The following is a 19730-nucleotide window of genomic DNA, read 5'->3' as shown; positions in this document are numbered from 1 at the left end:
TTGGTGTTGTGAGGATAAGTGGTGACCTATGAAGAACTTTATGCACTGTCATGTAACCCTCAAAGTGAATGTTTGCATGTCGTTTTTTGATCCTGTGAGGATTAAGATGGGAGTCCAGTTACCTCATTGAAGGTTTGAGAAATGAATATTCTTAGGATAGCTTCAAATGTGGTGAGTAGAGGTACATGGTGACTCCTTTGTTTTTAAGTGGTGACCTATAAAGAACTTTATGCATTGTCCTGTAACCATCCAAGTGAATGTTTGCATGTTATTTTTAGGTGTTGTAAGGGTTTAGATGGAAGTCCAAAGAGGTGATTAGCGATTAGGCAATTGAATATTGTAATGGTAGCTTGAAATGTGGTGAGTAGAGATAAGTGGTAACCCTTTAAGTGGTGACCTATGAAAAAATTATTTGTATGTTCATTTTTTGTGTTATGAGGGTTGAGATGGGAGTAAAATGAGATCATTGAAGATTAGGTAATTAAATTTGTTAAGAGGAGATTAAAATGTAATGTGTGAAGGTAAAGGGTGATCCCTACCGTTTTATGTGGTAATATCTTTAGAACTTTATGCATAGTTCAATAATCATCCAAGAAATTATTTGCATAAAAAACATTGTTTTCATTTAAAAGTACAAGTCATCATTTCATGTCTAAATTTTTTTCTTTTGTACATATAATATATAACTTGATTCTTCTCCAATATTATCATTCTTGTCTTCATCATTGTCCGCAAGCTGCAAAAAATATAAAATATAGTATTAAATTTTGTAAATATTATTAAATTTTTTGATAAAAGATATATATAAGATGAAACATCAAGATATACTTGTTGATAATGTGAAAATAACTACAATAGAATTTATCATACGAAAACTATATTACACCGCAACCAAAGTCGATGTAGTTGATTAACAAAGGAAAACAAAATATTGAAGCTAGAACAGTGCTTACTTGCCACATCTTGAAAATATAGACAAACGAATTCCTTTTCATAAGTAAGAATTCTCTCGACAGCTTTCAATAGCTCTTTCTTGCTAACACCGTACTTGTTCTTTGTTAACACAATAGTGTGGCCTTTTGACATGTCAAATGGGGTAGCAAGTTCATCACCAAGTTTTCGTCCAATGTGAAATGACTGAAATGTCGTAGCTAACTCTCTAACAGTGATGAAGATGTATGGCTCATCTTTATTTGCCCAATATTGTTCTTGGTCTTTTCTTGATGTTACCTGTCATACATATAAGCATGAAGAACTGAGTGGTGTTTCTTTTAAAGATGAAAAGAGGAAAACAAGTATACGGAAGCTTAGAGTTACTTCTTGTAAAAATTCTGCAACTACTTTCCTCTTTTGACATTTGAAACCCATGTATTCAAAGAACTCAAGCACATTTTCCCTTGGAGCCTGATACACAATGTGCCCATCTGAGAGGAGAATAATATCATCAAATAACTCGTAAGTTTCTGGTGTTGGCTGGAAAAGAGAGATCACAGCTGTTCCATTCAGAATGTGGATAAATTGTCTTAGAGAATTAACCATTTGAAATGTGGTAGAACTGTCTAAACCAGTTGAAATTTCATCTATGAAAAGTGCTCTTGTCGGTCCAACTAGCATCTCACCTATAATTCATAAACACAAATAATATGGACTTTGTAATTGGTAGTCACATATAAGTTTCACAAAATATTAAAATAATTCACATTAAACAGAAAACAAGATTTTTTGTTTACCAGTTGTGACTCTCTTCTTCTGTCCGCTAGAAATACCCCGAATCATGTTATCCCCAACCATGATATCCGCACAAACTTTTAGTCCCAAAATCTGCTAAATGTTAGAAACAGGAACAACTAAGTTTCTACCTTCTGTTTTCTTCAAAATTAAAATCATCTACAATTTGCTGAATTTAATGTCATGCCTTCATTATATAATCTGTAACCACATTGGTTTCTTGGCCTTCTAGTGCTGCTGCCTGTAAATTTAGAACTTTTGGATTAGCCACGTACATTTCTAACATTCTGCCATGAGCCAAAACAAAATTATGTTGAGAAAAAATAGTTCAGTTCAGTTCCTCAACAATCCTACATACCAATTCCACAAAGGTCAACTCCCCCCTCTTACCTTCTAGGCTTGATGATTCCACTGACACCATCAAGAACTGTGATTGGCTTCTTTCGACTGGAAATAAGGTGAAGAGAACTGAGGAACCCCTTCAGAAAGAAAGAGAAAATGCACACACACGTATTTGAACTTGTCAGTGTTCTCTGCTTCACAAACAACTCTCGTGACAGCATCCAAATCTATTGTCCATTTACAATTACCTCCAACAAATTAATGCAGAAGTTAAAGATTGTGGGTAGTGCTCTGCTTCCCACATGAGCTTCTGCCTCAACATTCAAGTGCTCAAAACAGACTTCAATAGTGGGAATTTCAAGTCCAACACTGCACTTTCAACACTCATTGTAAATTTTCCGTACCTTAGTTTTAAGAGATCAAAACTAAAACATACACACCACATGTTAGTAGCTTACCGATCAATGCGGTCTCTTAACTTGAACAAAAACATCTCATTATCTTGTTATGCAATCTTGATGAGCCTCTCCACCAAGTTATACGAATCTCTGTAGGAGGTTGGCCTTCAGCCGCGATGAGAATTCCCCGAGTCATGCGTAGATACGTGGGGAGTTTCTCAATAGCAGCCCACTTAAGCTCTTCCTCATCATCAACTCTTCTTGAAGACCCTGAAAACACATCAGCATAAGAATGAATCACATAATGGAAATTAACTACTCCTAAAAGTTTACATCATGCGAATTAACACAAACGTACTTTTAATACTTCAGTAGGCATGTAAAGAAGAAGTACAAAATTATACATTTATATCAGGACCTTAACTATATGGCACAAAAGTATGTTAGATAACTTAACTCTACAATACCCACAAACTTCATAAGTTTCTCAATAGATAAGTACCAATATAATATTTAGAGCCATACCACCAGGATCACCAACAAAAATTATCACTAAATCCCAAAACAAAATAACAACCCTAAAAATCCAAAAAAAAAAAAAAACACTAATAAATCTTACCAATATTCACAACTACACGCTCTCTATTACCACCTTCGTCCTTTCCAAATGTCTTTGTCTCTCCCTCGTTGTTTTCCAAATGCCTTTGTCTCCCCCTTCGTTGTTGAGCTTCACTTTCCTCTTCGCAAAAATTATAAACTTGTTCGTAGTTTCGTTTAGACTTCGTAGTTCCATTCGCATTTTCGCCTTCACCTTTTCTTCTCTTCGCATAGCAGAACCAAGAGAGTGCTTGGTGACGTTGTAAACCTAAATATTTCTGCTTCCACATTTTCACTATCTCCCTGTAATGACAAAAAACACCCTTCACGGTTTCCAATCTTTCAAATTTTAATTATTTTCCTACAATGACAAAAATACCCTTGACATGTCATCAATCTCAGCCACGTCAAGGTTGTATTCTGGCGCAATGAAGAAACGAGTTGTCTAAAGATCATTTTTCAAGAAAAAAATACCTCTTAATTAACCATTTTTTTCCAAACAACCACTTCACAGTTCTTTAATAATATATTCAAATGATAATAATGAATATAAATGAAATTTTAGAATAAAATAATAATATAAATAGTTTCATAATATAAAATTTGTTAAAATATCACTCTTTACAATAAATACGGATATATTCACAATCAATCACTGATACAATTAGTTATTATAATTAATTATGTATAAAATATTGTCAAAACATCATTTTTATTATTATGATTTAGTCTTTTTAGAAGGCCTAAAGAAATTCAACATAGCCAAAAATTGTGAAGTTGCTCATTTCTTGCATTTAACATTCAATACATAATAATATTACCAAAAACTAAGCAAAAAGAAGTTTATTAAAAGAAATAAAACTGCGCAAAAGCAGTCAATTCCAGTTTCATGAACCTATCCATGTCTTCCCAAAATTTAGTAGATTTCCCATTTCTAACTTCCCTTGATGCATTTTTTGAAAACCACAAACTGAACTGAACTTACCTCACGCACCATTTTACACAAGTCTTGCCACCAAACAAAATCAAGATTATCAATCCTCCTTCCCTTCGTACCCACCCACCAAAGTGCTTTGTTATCTTTTAGACAAAGTCATACCCACTTACCAAGCAAGCTAATATTAAACAACTCTATGGTTGTAACCCCAAACCTCCCCACTCTTTAGCGTTTTAGCAATGCACTTTGGCATCTTGTAGAAGGATAAGAAATATAGAGGCAAATTTGAAAGTACAGAGTATAGGAGAGTAATTCTTCCTCTGAAAGAATCCTTTTCCTTTCCAAGAAGCTAGTATCTTCTTAAAAGAGTCTACAACTGGCTGCCATGTCTTACATCCCCTAGGGTTGACACCTATTGGCAATCCGAGAAACTTGAAGGGAACATCAGCAACACCACACAAAAAATTATAGCTGCCTGCAAAAAGTGAGCATCCATAAAATTAGAAAGCCATTGATCAGACATCTCAGAGCACTGCCCATTTGGCCAACCTTTTACATACTGGCGCAGTCCTAGATTTCCAACTTATCTCTCCACTTTTCACAAATATTGGTGACTGTGACTCTGTCAGCAAGGTCATGACTGCTGCGCTTGTATTTGTAAGTGACCATCCATAAAAATAAGAAAGTCATTAGCTAATTATTTCAGAGCACTGCCCATTTGGCCTACCTTTTACCAACTGGCGCAGTCCTTGCTTTCCAACTTCACTCCAATCTTCAGAAATAGTGGCAAGGCAACTGTGACTGTATCAGCAAGGCCATGACTGCTGCACTTGTATATCAATGCGGTGCCTCCTGCTTCCTGTTATGGTTAACCGATGACTTTAAAGACAACAAGGGGAACATCTGTTATGGGTTGCTATCCTCAAGGGCTTGTAGGTAATTGATGGATCAACCACCCTTCCAGCCCAACTTGCAATACAATATCACCTAAAGTTCATACATTTCATGCATGCAGTGCAGTGACGGCAGTGTTGGTATTTTCAGCAATTGTGTTGTTTGATGAGAATGTGGTGAATTGCCTCTTTCCAGCATCCTCAGCTGAGATGCAGTAAATCCTCACAGCATTGCCATAAGGGAATTGAAGTTTTGGGCAGCATGTTCTTTGCTGCACTTCCTACAGAGACAATTTTTTTACCTATTTCAGTAAGTTAATTGGATTAATTATGTCTTGTGTCTGGAACAAATTATATACACACACATATATATATATTCTATCGAAATTCCTTAATTAAATCATATATTATTAAAAAAAGCAATACTTTTGTTTAATATATTTAAAGCTGACTAAACCAAGCACTAGAAGTTCTTGATTAATCCATTTGTTAAACCTTATAAGCACTGCCTTGATCGGGTAAGCAATAGTTTATACACCAAATCGGTTTTCTTTTCAACGGGGGATCGATTACTTAAGCAACTTTTCAACTAATTGAATCTTATTTCTCATAAGATATACAACTAGATGTATACAACAAGAAAAACTTGATAGTATTCAACAGTCAATATTCAACAAGTCAGTGATAATGATAACTCATCCTCGTTAAGTGGCTATCTAGTAGTGAATATTCCCCCCTTTATTTAACATATGTGTGTATGTGAATCCAACATTAAACGAAATTCGAACAAATTACTTCAACTGACTGAGCAACAAGTTTTCTAGGAACTGAAAACTTCAACCACGAGTAATGGGTTTGACCAAAACAAAATGATTTTGCAATTACCTGAGTTTACCTTGCCCAGACGGTCAGGATTCTTGAAAATCTTTTCCAAAAAGCATGTTCCGCATTAAAATAAATGCTGTGAAAGAGCCAAGGCAATGTTCCCAAAGAAGAGAGAAAAGGGTTGTGTGAAATATTAAGTCGGCCCCCAAGGAAAGCTTAGTTGTAAATCTTACACAGCATATTTACTTTCTCAATTTAGTGCTCAAACTATCAGGATCACAGAGACACTGATCATCAGAAAATGTCAACCATTTGAGATGAGGTGAGATAATTAATTGCAAAGACAGCACATCTTCAGTCACAAAAAAAATAGAAAAATGTTAGTTTGGATCTGCAATGTCAAAATTGTAAAAGCTAAAGATAAAACTATTTTTCCATGAAAAAAAAAAAAATCTCCAAATTTCATGATGCAACAATTTAGGCATGAACTAGTAATATTATGAAGCTCCAAAAATATAAAAGATTAGTAGAATTGAATTCCTGTCTGTTATTGTATACACTTATTAGAGCATATTTAGTTGTCCATGTAAGATCCATGTTCAGATAATAGTGACGTCAAAATTTACACAAAAGCAACTAAATGTTGCTTCCACTGATAAATGTTGAAGTTCTATGATGCGGATCAAAAGAAATGGGTAATTTAGAAACCTAGAATTCACTGAAATTCATTCGTATAACTTAAGAGTTCAAAAGATACAGCGATTGCAAGAAATCTTTTTTCTTCAACAATATCCAAGAAATCTTCTTTTTCTATTTTTTGATGGTGGAGTCACATGATGATCAAATCATTGCATTTAAAAGACAGCTAAACTATACTAGAAACAGTTAAAGATTCATTTAGCAGTTAGCACAAATAACAAACAAGCCATTAAAGGGCTCAGCACAAAATTTATCGAGACTAAATGCAATAATAAACAATAAGCAAGATTTATGCGCCTAACACATTCAATTAGCAACAAAATAACAACCTTTTAGAATAGAAAAAGGTCATGTGATACCAAAGGTTTTCAGTAAGAATGCAATGCATATGGATAATGTGTAGAAACACAGACTTCAACTTTTAGCTTCAACAAACTTCTGTCTCAGCTCAACCAGCAACAGCTCAGTGGCTTCTCTCACTTTTTTTCGGTCCCAAAGTCCACCAATTACAACATTCCATATTTGTTCATCTGGAATGCATCCATCTAACACCATCTCATCAAGAATCCGAGCAGCTTTGTGCAGGTCTCCTCTCTTACAAAAACATTTGACAAGACAATCAAAAGTGCCAACTTCAACAGAGATGCCTCTAGTACGCATGCTCAGATACAACTGAAATGCACGAGTTGGATCAACATTATTACAAAGACCCTGGACTACCATGTTATGCATCCTAACATGAAGGCTCCAACTTGCTCGATTTGGTGAGATACCACCTAGCACCATCTCATCAATGAAGTTTGCAGCTTCTTGAAAGCTGCCAGCAGCGCAGAAGCCACTTATGATTTTTCCATACAACCCTGCACTTGGTTTCAAGCCTTGAATCCTCATCCTGTCAAGAATCTCCACAGCTTCACAAAGCTTTCCTTCTTTACACAGTCCACTGATTAAAGAACTATAAGTAACCATGTTGGGTAAATGGTTCTTCCTGACCATCACTTCCAAGAACTCCATTGCTTGTGACGAATGACCTCCTTTGCATAAACCATCCATAAGAGAACTATACGTAAAAACATTTGGTTCAATGTCATTTCTTTTCATTTCTTCAAGCAATTCAATAGCTTCATCTAAATTATTAGACTGACACAAGCCATGTATCAAACTAGTATAGGTAACAACAGAAGCTGAAAAACCTTTCTGCTCCATCTCTTTGAATATTTCCTTTGCCTCAATGATATTTCCAAGTCTACACAGCCCATTAATCAATGTACCATATGTATATGAATCAGGCTGGCACCCGCGGTTGGGCATCTCCCGAAATATCTGTAAGGCAGAATCAACAGTCTCCTTGTTTTTCAAGAGGGCCTTGATCAAAATATTGAGGGAAACAACACTAGGTGGAAATCCCATTTCTCTCATCTCCCTGTAATAACCAATAGCCCTCTTTACATGGTTTTCCTCCACAAGAATATCTAGTATTGTAAGGTAAGCCTTTTGAGTGGGCCTAAGCTGAAAACCTTCCATTGTGTGGAAAACTCTGATGGCATCAAGTGGCCTATGCACGCGTCCATAACCCCTGGATATAGTTAAAAGTATGTCCTCTGTAACCTTACAGTCTTCTTGCTTCATTCTCTCAAGCATCCCTTCTGCTGTTCTAAACTGATTCACTGCGACTAACCTAGCGATCATGAGACCAAAAGTTTCATGATCATGACGAAACCCATTACTATATTCAGCAGTTGCAGTATCGAATATAGTAACAGCTTTTTGCACGTCCTTTTCTGCTTTAATTAACTGCACAACTAGAGAATTTGTGATTTGCTTTGGCCACTTGAACAGAGTTTTACTACCCATAATAACTTCAATTTACATTACAATACTTAAAAATGGTATATGTTTTGGACACTTGCTCCAATATTCAAGTTCGTTTTACTCTTATGCATTTGGTCGAATAGATCCCCTGCTATATAATGTGAGTGAACCTTGAAGTATCAACCATCCGAAAGCTGCTAACTAAGACTGAATTGAAATAAGACGAGTCAAAAATAAAAATTTAGGCCAAATAGAAAATCTCTGTTCGAAATATTTTAAATGGAAATCTAGCAAAAGTAAGGCTACCATGTTACATTGTTTTCTAGGAATGGAACACGTCTTCGGTAACAAATCTGAATCACATTTTCAGACATTCCGGTTATCAAAGGATTGTTCACCAGGCAAAACATACATACAAAACAAGATCCTTGAAAACGTTTGATAGTTAAAACTAGGACGGGTAAAGTAAAAGAAAAATCAATTAATCAAAGTATCATCTTCACAAAATTAACCATAAAGGAACTAAAATTTGAAACATATTGCTACTGTTTCAAGTTCAACCAGATACCAAGCAACTAACAACCTAGAGGGTACTCAACCATTGCAATCACAATAAGCAAAAAGAAAACCTCAAAACCAGATCATGGCTAGCAAAAATTTCACCAATACATGATATCAAATAATGCTACATCAAATGTAAACATTCAAATAAAACCCACTGTATATAAAATAAACATGGAAGAAACTCCAAACAAGCAACACATAGGAGCATGCCAAATTCCCTAAGCATCAATAAATAAGCCGAGCCATCCAAAAAAAAAAACAAGTTCGAAGCAAAAGAACCCAAAATGATACCACCAGTTAACAACCCAAATACAATGCTTAAATCTATAGCAAAAAAAAAAGACTTTGTTGGCGGCATAAGAGTTACCTTTCAATACAGAATAAAAGCTCTGATTACTAAAGATCTAGCATGAATAGGGGGAACGTGAACGCCGACGAGTTGGGATGCTGAATCTTGTGGAGAGCGCTCGAAGGTGAAAAATCGCCGGAACTTGTGGATTTTCGGTGGCGGAGAAAAAACAGTGGAATTAGGGGTTTAAGGGTTGCAGTAGTTAGAAAACAAAACAAACGCTGATTTTGCCGGGAACTTTTAGGTGGTAGATAACGTTTTACTATAATATTATATCAACAACAACAATAATAAAAAAAAAGTTAACATATTATAATTTTATAATTATTTTTCATTGTAGAGTTTATAATAATATTCTACTTATTAATTACATAACAAAATATTCTAGTAATTAAACAGACTAAGCAAAGTTGGTTTTAATAGAAAAATGAAATCAATAATAATAAATAAAATAAAAAATTCGTGAGAATATATTTTGATAATATATTACCTGAACGAATAATAAATTGACTGTGTTAGTATGTTTTTAGTTTTAATATTCATTTAAATTAATCTGATTAGGATTAAAATTTCCAGTTAATTTAATTATCAAATTGTAATGAGTACATGAATAAAAAAAAGAAAATAAATTACGAAACTATAATCGTGACTAATTTTCACAATTTTTGTATTTTATATATTTATAGTCCCTAAAATTTATATATATAATTGTCTTTAAAGTAAATTACCCAAATCTTCATTTAATAAAATTTCCTCACTAAAACAATAGTGTGTTTTTCTGTTTTCTCTATTAAATGATTAATTGTGTAATTGTTTGTGTTTGACTTAATTGATTATTTTGCATGTTAGACTTTCTAATCCACTTGACTATTATACGTGAATAATTTATTAAATATGTAATACATTTTTTTTCTAATTTCAACGTCGATTTTAATTTAATTTCTACTTATATTACATTAAACATTTGATGAATCTTTAACGAATGAAAAAAAAAATATTTAGTTTAAAAATAATAGTATTAAAATTGTAGAATTAAGTCAAATCAAAATTACAAAATTAAAGGCCTACCTAAAACTTGTTGGATGTTCCTTTTTTCACCTCTATAATTTTCATTTACATTTCCATAAAATTCAAAACGTATGGATAATCTTTCTTCTATTGTATGACAATTGAATATGCACAAAGCTGACATCTAAATAATTTTCAGGCACATCCGAGGCACACTGGATTATCTACTTAATTAATTTAATGAATGTATGACTTATACATGGAATGTGTAATAAACTATTAAAAAGAATTGCATTTAACTGAACATACCAAGTTGAATCCACCTTTTATTTTCTTTCAATAAAAAGGTTTAAAGGGTGAAAATAAATTGTCTCATTTCAGCATTAAGCAGTAGTAATATGCATTTGCTTCACCTAATTTGCTACTGATATTATCAAATACTTCATTGATATGTGTTTAAAAAAGTATCCAAGTCTTTCAAAAAAAATACAAAACCTCAATAAAAATAAAAGCATGTACAAAATAGAGACATTAGTTAAACTAAAAATGAAAGTTGTCTTGTTTCTCCATGATGTTCAAAGTTATGCCTAGCCATTAATACCTGAACAAGGACCTATTCAATTATCTGTGCAGCATATGTTTCCTTCAATTTTCAACTCAACATCATGCTTTCAATTTTTACGAATCTATGTAGTTTAGTTTTCCTGTGATTGCAAAATCAGTAGACTGCAATAACATAACAAATTAACAAAATTGATGTTTGAACATCAAAGAAAACTGTAGTTAGGTACAGCTGGAATTACACTTTTACAACACTCCTCATCATTAATGCTATAACACAATTATTTCATTTACAAAAGCATCTTCGCCTAAATGAAATATTTCTTTCCCAGATACCTTTGTTACTCTAATGATTTTTCTAAAAAGAAGTGTGAAAGAGTACAAATTAAAGATGGTGAAAAAGTCAAAATGCTCTTCTGCTTTGTCAAGGAATTGCTCTAACTAAGCATGAGCAGAAGTGGAAACTTAACCAATGTCAACATCAATGGCCATTGACTTATCCTCTGAAGCAAAGGAAGTTTCTGGAGCTGCTGCAGTCTCCGCAAACTGAGTTGAATTGGACTTTGATTCTGCGGCTGCAAATGGACTCCTCGTGTGAGCAGCAACACCAGTGTCTACTTCCATAGCAGAAGGTCTGGGAGGTGATGGTGGCTGCACCTCCACATCTGGATAAGCAGCCTTAAACCTTGCTCGCAGCCCCTCGTCAACCAACCTTACACCACTCAATTGATTACCAAGAGACATCCATCTGATGGAGAACAAGGAAGAACATAATCAACAATAAAGAACACCAACAGTCTATAATTTCTATCAACATGAATTTTAGGCCCTAAACCGACAACTAGTCTACTTCTACGTTTCTACCAGTTTAGGTTCTTCATACATTATCATGTAAACTCCGCTTACAAAGCATCAAAAACCATTTCATAATTAGACTATCCTCAACCTCAATCAAACTATTTCATGAATAACATGAAAGAAAAACTCCAAGGAAAATACACCAGTCAAGAAAACCAACCCTGCATGAGTGTTGTGCATGCGAGCAAATAGTTCTAGCTTTCTGGTTCTTGGACTTATCCTCTCCAGCATAGGATACATCTACAAGAATACATTGACAACTGTTAAAATGCTAAGAATGTGAATTATTTAATTTTAACAAAAGGAAAAGTAGAATGACATTGTTATTAGGTGAATATTATACAAACCTCATCCGGTTTACGACTTGTTTCCCTGACCTCAGCAACAATAACATCTGTGTCAATGTTCCTGTTCACTTCAGGATTACCCTTTATTCCAACAAGACAATGTTCCTTACTGTGATTGAGCCAGTGGCCCGTGCGCCCAGTTCTGATTATTCGCTGAAGTTGATTTGTTTTCACCCAAATAATCTCCTCAACACGTTTATATCCCCAAAGTTCCAAGCTGGAAGAAGCATATGGAATACAGAAAAATAAGCCATAGCACGTCCAAGTGACCCATAGAAAAATAACAATTAGCGTATAACCAAACACAAAAACAATACCATTCCCGTCCAAGTTCCATTGCACGTCCAGTGACCCATAGAAAAATAAGTCCATCAGTTTGCAAAGCGGGAACATTAAGACTGCGCATTTCATCATCAGCCATTGTTCCATAAGGCAGTTCCATGTGAATGTCCCATGGCGGATCTGCCATTATTACTCCAAATTGACCTAAAATGTCCATTCTAAAGTTACGTATATCACAGTTGATCCACTGTGGTTCACCAAGTTCCACTTCAGAACAATATTCAGCACGCTGAGGCTTTAGCGGTTTGGGAGGAGGAGGGGCACCCATCATTGTTGGAGACACATCAGGTGTTGGATCATACTCGTAGTGAACATACTTGCATGTCTGTCAAAGAACAAAAAAAAGAACAATACACAACTCAAACTAAGAATAAGGATTACCAAAATGAAAATAATTTCAAAATAAAATAAAGTCGGGAAAAAATCATGCCTTCATGTGTCTGCAAGTATCAAGAAAAGAACAGTCCCCTAAATTGATGTCAGTATGTGGAGCAATAATCCGTCTAAAATGAACCTGGCGGTAGAAGGATCATTAATGCATGTCAAGAAAGGCTAACAGAAAAGGTAAACACCAATCTTCAAGGTTAGATTCCATTTAAAACCAAATAATCAGCATATTAGTTTAAACCAACACAGATACAAAAAGTTTGAAATAAAAATTAAAAGATGAAAAAACAGTAAAATAATGTCCTTATCACTAACCTTATCACATGCTATAAAGGAACCAGTTTGACGTCGGCAGTCCTCTTTAGTCAGTAAGTCACAGTATTGCCTGACCTGGGAACCACCTTTTGTTTTGAACTAAAACAACCCATTGCAAAAGAGCCCAATTAGATTAAACTGTAGAAAATTGCATCAAAGCAGACAATAAGCATAAGGGAAAATTTAGCATAGAGCCTATAAAAGTAGGCAGTGACTTTAAACCTTGGCGGCTACAGCAGTTTCCCTTGCAGTTGGTCGGTGAATTAGGTCCAAAAGCTCCTCACCAGTTTTAGACTTTTGCAGCTCCCTGAACGACTTCTTATTCAACAAAGCCTCAAGATCTTTCATATCATCCTCTAAAGTTCTTGGTTTTTGTGACATTGCATTAGGACTACTCCCTTGTGCATTTGGCCCCAATGGGAGTCTGTGCATTGAAGGAATACTCATACCTCTATGTGTCCCCATCATGCCCATTACTCTGGGTGCTCCCCTTGGTCCACCTGAAAACATTGGCTGCAACCCTGACATATGAGGGTCCCCATGGGGTATCCACATTTCAGACATTGGCCTCAGAACTGGCCTTCCCATCCCAAGCAAACCACCATTCACATTAGTACCATTGTTAGTGATTTGTTGAACTTGATTTTGATTTACATTCCCATCTCCAGAACTTGATTCAAGCTGTTGATACTGTGCACTTTCTGGCAATTCTCTTAAAAGTCGGGTACGGTCTATATTCAAAACCATAATTCTTGCCTTGCCACTGACCACAAATTCCTCCACTTCAACACCACCATTATCATCTGCCATTGACCTTAAAGCTATCTCCACTGCAAGTATTGCCCCTGAATCCCCCCCAAGCTCCTGAAGAGCTGACTTTTCTGCTGGTGTCACTGCCTGGTCATTTTCCAATTTCCTTGACACAGTGGAAGAATCAATTGGTGAGAAGGGTACTCGCCCTAATAGACAGACAGCGACCAGTGACCGAACCACTGCTAACGGACTAACCTTCTCCGAATCTACTTGAGATGCTGGGTTTGAATCGATAGATGTTTTGAGTTTTTGATTCCTGGGATTTGTCAAGTCAACTTCAGTAGAGCCATCAGCGTAGGATTCAGAATTGGAGCGGTGAGTTAGTTCAATAGGTTTTTTGGGGTTCAATTTAGGATCAGGCAGAGGCAAAGCAGGCGTAGGAGCAAAAGGACGCTGGTTGAAAGAAGACACAACCCTTAAGGAAAGGTCAAGGGATGAAACAAGATTAGGTATTACGGCTTGTATAGAAGCAAGCATCTCCATGTGAGCCTTGTGCTGGCACTCTATGCGAGCTTCAAGCTGTTGCCTCATATCTTTAATGGCAGCTATGGTGTCCTCATTACCGTCTGATTGTGTTTCCATGGATTCCTCCCTAACACCCAACTCTGCATCACATTTTCAGACATTCTGGTCATCAACTAGGATTGTTTACCAAGAAAAAATACATACAAAACACGAATCCTGAAAAGTTTGATAGTTTAAAACTACGACGGGTAAAGTAAAAGAGAAATTAATCATTCGAAGTATCATCTTCATAAACAGGAATTAAAACTTGAAGCATACTGCTACTGTTTCAAGTTCAAGCACCCACCAAGTAACTTACAACCTAGAAGGTACTCAATCCAGGCATTCACAATAACCAAAAAGAAACCTAAAAACCAGATCATGGCTAGAAAAGTTTCACCAATACATAATACCAAAATAATATTTCATCAAATGTTAACATTCAAATAACCACCATTGCATATAAATAATCATGGAAGAAACCCCAAACACTCAACAAAAGGAGTATGCCAAACTCCCAAAGCAACAATACTTATAACAAACCACCCCAAAAGCCAGTTCGAAGCAAAAAAACAAAAAACAAAATGATGCCAATAGTCAATAACCCAAATACCAAAAAGCGCTTAAATTTAAAGGAAAAATAAAACTTCGTTAGCGGCATAAGAGTTACCTTACAATACAGAATAAAAAGCCCTAAGACCTAGAACGAAAAAGAGGAACTTGAACACCGACTAGTTAGGATGCCAATCTTGCAGAGAGCATTCGAAGGTTGAGACTTGACGGTACTTCGGGTTTTTCCGGCGGCGGAGAAAGAAGAAAGGAAAGAGGGGTTTAAGGGTTGCAGCAGTGACGGAAGAAAACAAAGGCGAATTGATGTTGCTGGGAAGATTAGGTGATAGACAGCGTTTTACTGTAATGTTGTATCAATAATAATGAAATTAAAACGTTCTACTCTTTTACTTCATTTTTATTTTTCATTATTTATTTATTTATTTCACTGTAAAGTTTATAATAACATTCTATTTGTTATGTTGGTCAGTGTAGAAGAGATTACTTGTGCTCATAACTTTCACAGAAAATAATAATATGTATCGATATTTTTTACAAATAAAAATAATCTACTGCTTAATTAGATAAAAAAAATTGTTTTAATAAAAATAAAGAAATAAACAATCATAAAAATATATTATTTAATAATATATATTAACTGGATGAATTATAAATATATTTAAATTAATTTGACTGAAAATAATTTCTATATGTATATTAATTCTAATATTCATTCAATTCAATCATGATTAAATTAAATTAATTATTAATTATTTAAATAAATACAAATTCTAAATATTAATGTTTTGATTTAAATAAAATATAAAATAATTTTTTTAATATATTTAAAATAATAAATAAATAAACAAAACTCTTAAATTATTTAATATCTTATTTAAATAAAAATTATAAAAAAACTAAAATCTTAAATAAATATAAGTTCTGAATATTTAATGTTATATTTATATACAAATTTAAAATATATAAAATCCTTAAAATATTCAAAATTCTAAATTATTAAAATTTTAAATATTTAAGGTCTTATTCAAATAAAAAATGAAATATATAAAAACTTTAAAATATTAAAAATATTAAATAAATATAAATTTTAAATTATTTAATGTATTATTTAATTAAAAATTAAAAGTATATAAAATTGTTAAAATATTCAAAATTTAAATAAATACAAATCCTAATTATTTAATATTTAAATAGAAATATATATAATTCTTAAAATATTCAAAATTCTAAATAAATATAATTTGAATATATTAATGTCTTGCTTAAATAAAAAATTAAAATATACAAAATTTCTAAAATATTAAAAAATTTAAATAAATATAAATTCTAAATTATTTAATTTTTTATTAAATAAAAATATAAAATTTATAAAATATTCAAAAATTCTAAATACATACCTATCCAAAATTAGATAATATCCTATTTAAATACAAATTTAAAATATATAAAATTCTTAAAATATTCAAAATCCTAAATAAATACAAATTCTATTATTTAAATAAAAAGTATAATTACTTTTTTTCTTACCTTTAAGATCAATATCCAATTTACTATCTGGTTATTAAAAAATTTAATTTAATCTTAATATTTTTTTAAATATATTTAAGTTGGTCATTTCTGTTAATTTTGGACTAACAATTTTAAGTGTTTTTGATGTGATATAGATAAGTGTAAACATGAATTGTGATTTGTTCTACACGTAGACCTCCTCCTCAATATCACCCCACCGCCTCCCCCATGTTTCCCTCCCAAACTCGCTTAACCTTTTACTTCCTCACCTTTGTTAAGGCCACACACAAATTGTTTATAGGAGGTAGAGCGTAGTTGTTGGCGGCGCACGTGATTCAGAATTTGGTTATTGTAGGGTGGGTTAGTGCCACCATGGGGCCTCTCTTTTGGGAGTTGAAAAAATTGAATCTTTTGAAGATTTCCTGTGAGGATGAGTTAATGGGTATGGAAATGACCCAGACATGGATGGTATGAATATATAATTTAAATTACCCAAAAGTGATAGTCGAACCATGGCATCAACCAATTTACTAGACAACTGGCCCTATGTCTCGCTTCCCATCAATGGACCGATCGACACCTTGAATTCAATTACGTTCAAGCAAAATTAATCAAGCTAATCAATGGTTAAGAGCTAGGTAATGTATTCCTAAACATGATCCAAGCCCTTTAATCTAGCCCAATAAGAACCACTAAAATAATATAAATAGCACATATTCCAAGAACCAAGTACGTCATGATACAGTGCTTTGACTAATGAGTGTTGAATACTAAAACTGACTTGAGCATTGAAGTGCCTTCTGTAGGTACCATCTGAGTATGGGCTACAAGAAGACCGAGAGGTGGAACGAGTATAGGGAAGGAAAAATCTTACTTGGAGAGGAGCTACAGTGTCATCCGACCGACCGATCAAGGAAAGAGATGAGCAATTTCAATAGTTCTCTGGGCCCCAACCTTCTTTCGAGAACAATTGGCACCCACAGTGGGGTTGAGGGAATTTGTGTTTAGAAGAAAGTAGATGGTATCAACACGAAGCATGGCAAATGAGAGAATAACCGAAGTTGAGTAGATGCCATTACTAATTTCGCTACAGAGGGAGATGATTGAGATGAAAAGGAGGAATGAAGAGATCACACGAAAGAATCAGGATGAGATCCTAGCTCTCTGAAAGGAGAATGAAGAGATGAAGAAGAAGCTCCGGGAAGGGGGACCGTCTGCTGGACCGACCGACCCTGTCGGCAGGTCCTTCACCACCCCACCTACCCAGGACTGTTGAGGAGCCGAAGGACAAGGTCCACATTCAAGAGGTAGATGGTGAGTCCTGCCCAAACAAGTCGGCCCCAATGACCGAAACTCTTGATTCGGTTCGTCGGCATCCATTTACCAATTCCATAATCGGGGTACCACTGGCAAGATCTCTATAGCACTCATGAATATCAGACACATGCATGACCTAATAAGCGCAACACAACGATAACAACAAGTATTGTGGGGATGTATTGTGATTTATAAACCGCTAACACATATTAAGTGTCTTGGTTCATATAGCTTATTATACCAACTACACTGTGTGTTAAGTTCATCAATCTAAGACAGGTTCATATAGCTTGCTATACCAGATCTAATGCATTACATCTTATATGAATCCAGGATTTTCTTCTTTCTTTCTTTCTTTTTCTTTATGTTTTATCTTTTGCAATATGTAAGGGATTGTTGTAAATCGAACATGAATAGAGATATTGCAAAAGATGAAGATGTTGCCAGATCATCGCGTTGCAAAGATTCTCAAAGGACGTTGTAGAGATTCTTGGAGGTTGTGGAAGAGGTTGCGAAAATCCCGCAACATTGTGAAAATCTTGTGGAGTCTTCACTGTTGTGGGATGGGTTTCTCTTTGGATCTTCTCCTAAAGACTTGCTCCTCCGCGATCTTCGCAAGTCTTCCTCCTTATCCGACGATCGCTCCAATTCCGGCAACCAGGCCATGGAGAGGTGCCAATAAAGTAGGGTTTGAAGGTGTGACAATTTTGGTTTTCACCATCTATAAATGTTGCATCCCTTTGCTCTGAAAATCAACACACTCACAGTTTCCAGAATTCCTCTCTTCCTCTTCACTCCTTTATTCTTTTCTTTTACTTTATAATTTTTCTGAGTTTTTTGGATTCTTACTTTAAGAGGAGTTTACTTGTTAGTTCTGATCCTTAAAATTTTTTGAGAAGTTCCTATTGTATCCTGGGGTTTTGTGCAATACACCCTGAATAAGTCCTTACGGACAATTATCACCCCGCCTCAGAAAATCAACATAATTCGTGTTTTAAAGCTATATTTACTACAATTTCGATATGAAATCAAGGCACTTTTAGCAAATGAAGAAGTTCTGCACAAAGATATTTCAAGCCATAGTTGACCTAAGAGAATAAATGATAAATGATTTTATTATAAGCTTATACTAGTGGGCTACAAACATCCAACATCGAAATGGACCATATCAATATATTATTGTTTTCCTCAAAACGGGAGAAGATTCAAACTCGTCCTTCAAAACAGGGTTCCAAGTAATATCTTTGGATAACTTGTAGCATTATAAATGGCTTACAGTTAAATGAAAGTAATGAAACAGTGAAGCTATTGATTTTGCGTGAGACAGTTAAACTCAGAAATAAGCATACTGAATTATGTATTTTTTACTGGAAACTTTCAAGTTTTAGGCCAGCATCACCGTACAACACTACAAAAAAACGTGTATAATGCGGCGGTTATTTTCGTAAAAACTGGCGTTTTTAACCGCCGCATTATACGTCTGTGGCGGTACCGCATACCGCCAGAATTCTTGCCGCCACAAAGTTTAATGTGGCGGTCAATTAAGAACCGTTGTAGCAGACGCCATATTATGCATTGTATAAAGTGGCGGTTTTAAGCGTGTAATTGACGTCAGTTATAAATGTCGTAATTTTAAAACTGGGTACACCAATTCTAACGTAATAGTGGCAGTTTTAACTGCCACTTTATAACTGTAATAATTCGAATATTAAATATTTAATTTTATTTTTAATATTTATAATAATTTATTTAATTCTATTTTATAATTTGATTTCATAATATTATTTAATTTGATATTATAATTAAACTTTAATTTTATTTTTAATATTTATAATAATTTATTTAATTCTATTTTATAATTTGATTTTATAATATTAATTAATTTGATATTATGTTTCATAATATATATAATTAAGTTATAACATAAACTAATTTCATAATATATTTAAAATTGAGAAATATAATAATCAAAAGATGAGTTCATTCATTCATTGAAATAACAAAGTTGATAATGTCAAACTAATCCAAACAACAAGTAAATTAAATTGTCAAAAT

General features: G+C 34.1%; 3 protein-coding genes across 5 annotated transcripts; all 3 read right to left on the bottom strand.

Moving 5' to 3' along the window:
• Positions 1-597: 597 nt before the first annotated feature.
• Positions 598-3375, bottom strand: LOC137818587 (pleiotropic drug resistance protein 1-like). The gene is made up of 9 exons (XM_068622106.1): positions 3088-3375; positions 2529-2738; positions 2319-2439; positions 2119-2207; positions 1916-2015; positions 1731-1821; positions 1318-1619; positions 954-1230; positions 598-736 (listed from the first exon to the last, which is right to left on the bottom strand). The coding sequence occupies exons 2-9, from the start codon at positions 2561-2563 to the stop codon at positions 723-725; spliced, it is 1029 nt and encodes a 342-aa protein (XP_068478207.1). The 5' UTR covers positions 2564-2738; positions 3088-3375; the 3' UTR covers positions 598-722.
• A 459-nt stretch (positions 3376-3834) lies between these two features.
• Positions 3835-9390, bottom strand: LOC137818586 (pentatricopeptide repeat-containing protein At5g46100). 3 transcript variants are annotated; one of them, XM_068622105.1, is made up of 5 exons: positions 9163-9390; positions 6749-8438; positions 5781-6072; positions 4730-5176; positions 3835-4477 (listed from the first exon to the last, which is right to left on the bottom strand). In XM_068622105.1, the coding sequence occupies exon 2, from the start codon at positions 8271-8273 to the stop codon at positions 6834-6836; it is 1440 nt and encodes a 479-aa protein (XP_068478206.1). In that variant the 5' UTR covers positions 8274-8438; positions 9163-9390; the 3' UTR covers positions 3835-4477; positions 4730-5176; positions 5781-6072; positions 6749-6833. The 3 variants fall into 3 exon arrangements, with proteins under 3 accessions (XP_068478206.1, XP_068478204.1, XP_068478203.1); XM_068622103.1 differs by having other exon boundaries at positions 3835-5176; XM_068622102.1 differs by having other exon boundaries at positions 3835-5176; positions 5781-8438; positions 9163-9386.
• A 1506-nt stretch (positions 9391-10896) lies between these two features.
• Positions 10897-15242, bottom strand: LOC137818195 (putative N6-adenosine-methyltransferase MT-A70-like). The gene is made up of 8 exons (XM_068621470.1): positions 14950-15242; positions 13185-14380; positions 12963-13061; positions 12691-12774; positions 12236-12585; positions 11919-12135; positions 11732-11811; positions 10897-11461 (listed from the first exon to the last, which is right to left on the bottom strand). Exons 2-8 carry the CDS (start codon positions 14355-14357, stop codon positions 11179-11181), a joined length of 2286 nt encoding a protein of 761 aa, XP_068477571.1. The 5' UTR covers positions 14358-14380; positions 14950-15242; the 3' UTR covers positions 10897-11178.
• Between the last annotated feature and the right edge of the window lie 4488 nt (positions 15243-19730).

Source organism: Phaseolus vulgaris, chromosome 10 (assembly GCF_000499845.2).
Source record: "Phaseolus vulgaris cultivar G19833 chromosome 10, P. vulgaris v2.0, whole genome shotgun sequence".
Lineage (NCBI taxonomy): Eukaryota > Viridiplantae > Streptophyta > Magnoliopsida > Fabales > Fabaceae > Phaseolus > Phaseolus vulgaris.
Note: the sequence above shows the minus strand (reverse complement) of the source record. Positions and strands in the feature narration are given on the sequence as shown.

Bases quoted from the DNA above. Each gene is read 5' to 3' on its own strand.
- LOC137818587 (XM_068622106.1), bottom strand. From the start codon at position 2,563: ATGTTTTTGTTCAAGTTAAGAGACCGCATTGATCG. The intron at 2,016-2,118 runs GTAAGAGGGGGG...GGCTCATGGCAG, and splicing joins GGAATCATCAAGCCTAGAAG to AATGTTAGAAATGTACGTGG. The intron at 1,620-1,730 runs GTAAACAAAAAA...TATGAATTATAG, and splicing joins GAAGAAGAGAGTCACAACTG to GTGAGATGCTAGTTGGACCG.
- LOC137818586 (XM_068622103.1), bottom strand. From the start codon at position 8,273: ATGGGTAGTAAAACTCTGTTCAAGTGGCCAAAGCAAATCACAAATTCT.
- LOC137818195 (XM_068621470.1), bottom strand. From the start codon at position 14,357: ATGGAAACACAATCAGACGGTAATGAGGACACCATAGCTGCCATTAAA. The intron at 13,062-13,184 runs GTTTAAAGTCAC...GGGTTGTTTTAG, and splicing joins AAACTGCTGTAGCCGCCAAG to TTCAAAACAAAAGGTGGTTC. The intron at 12,136-12,235 runs GTATTGTTTTTG...TGCTTCTTCCAG, and splicing joins ATGGAACTTGGACGGGAATG to CTTGGAACTTTGGGGATATA.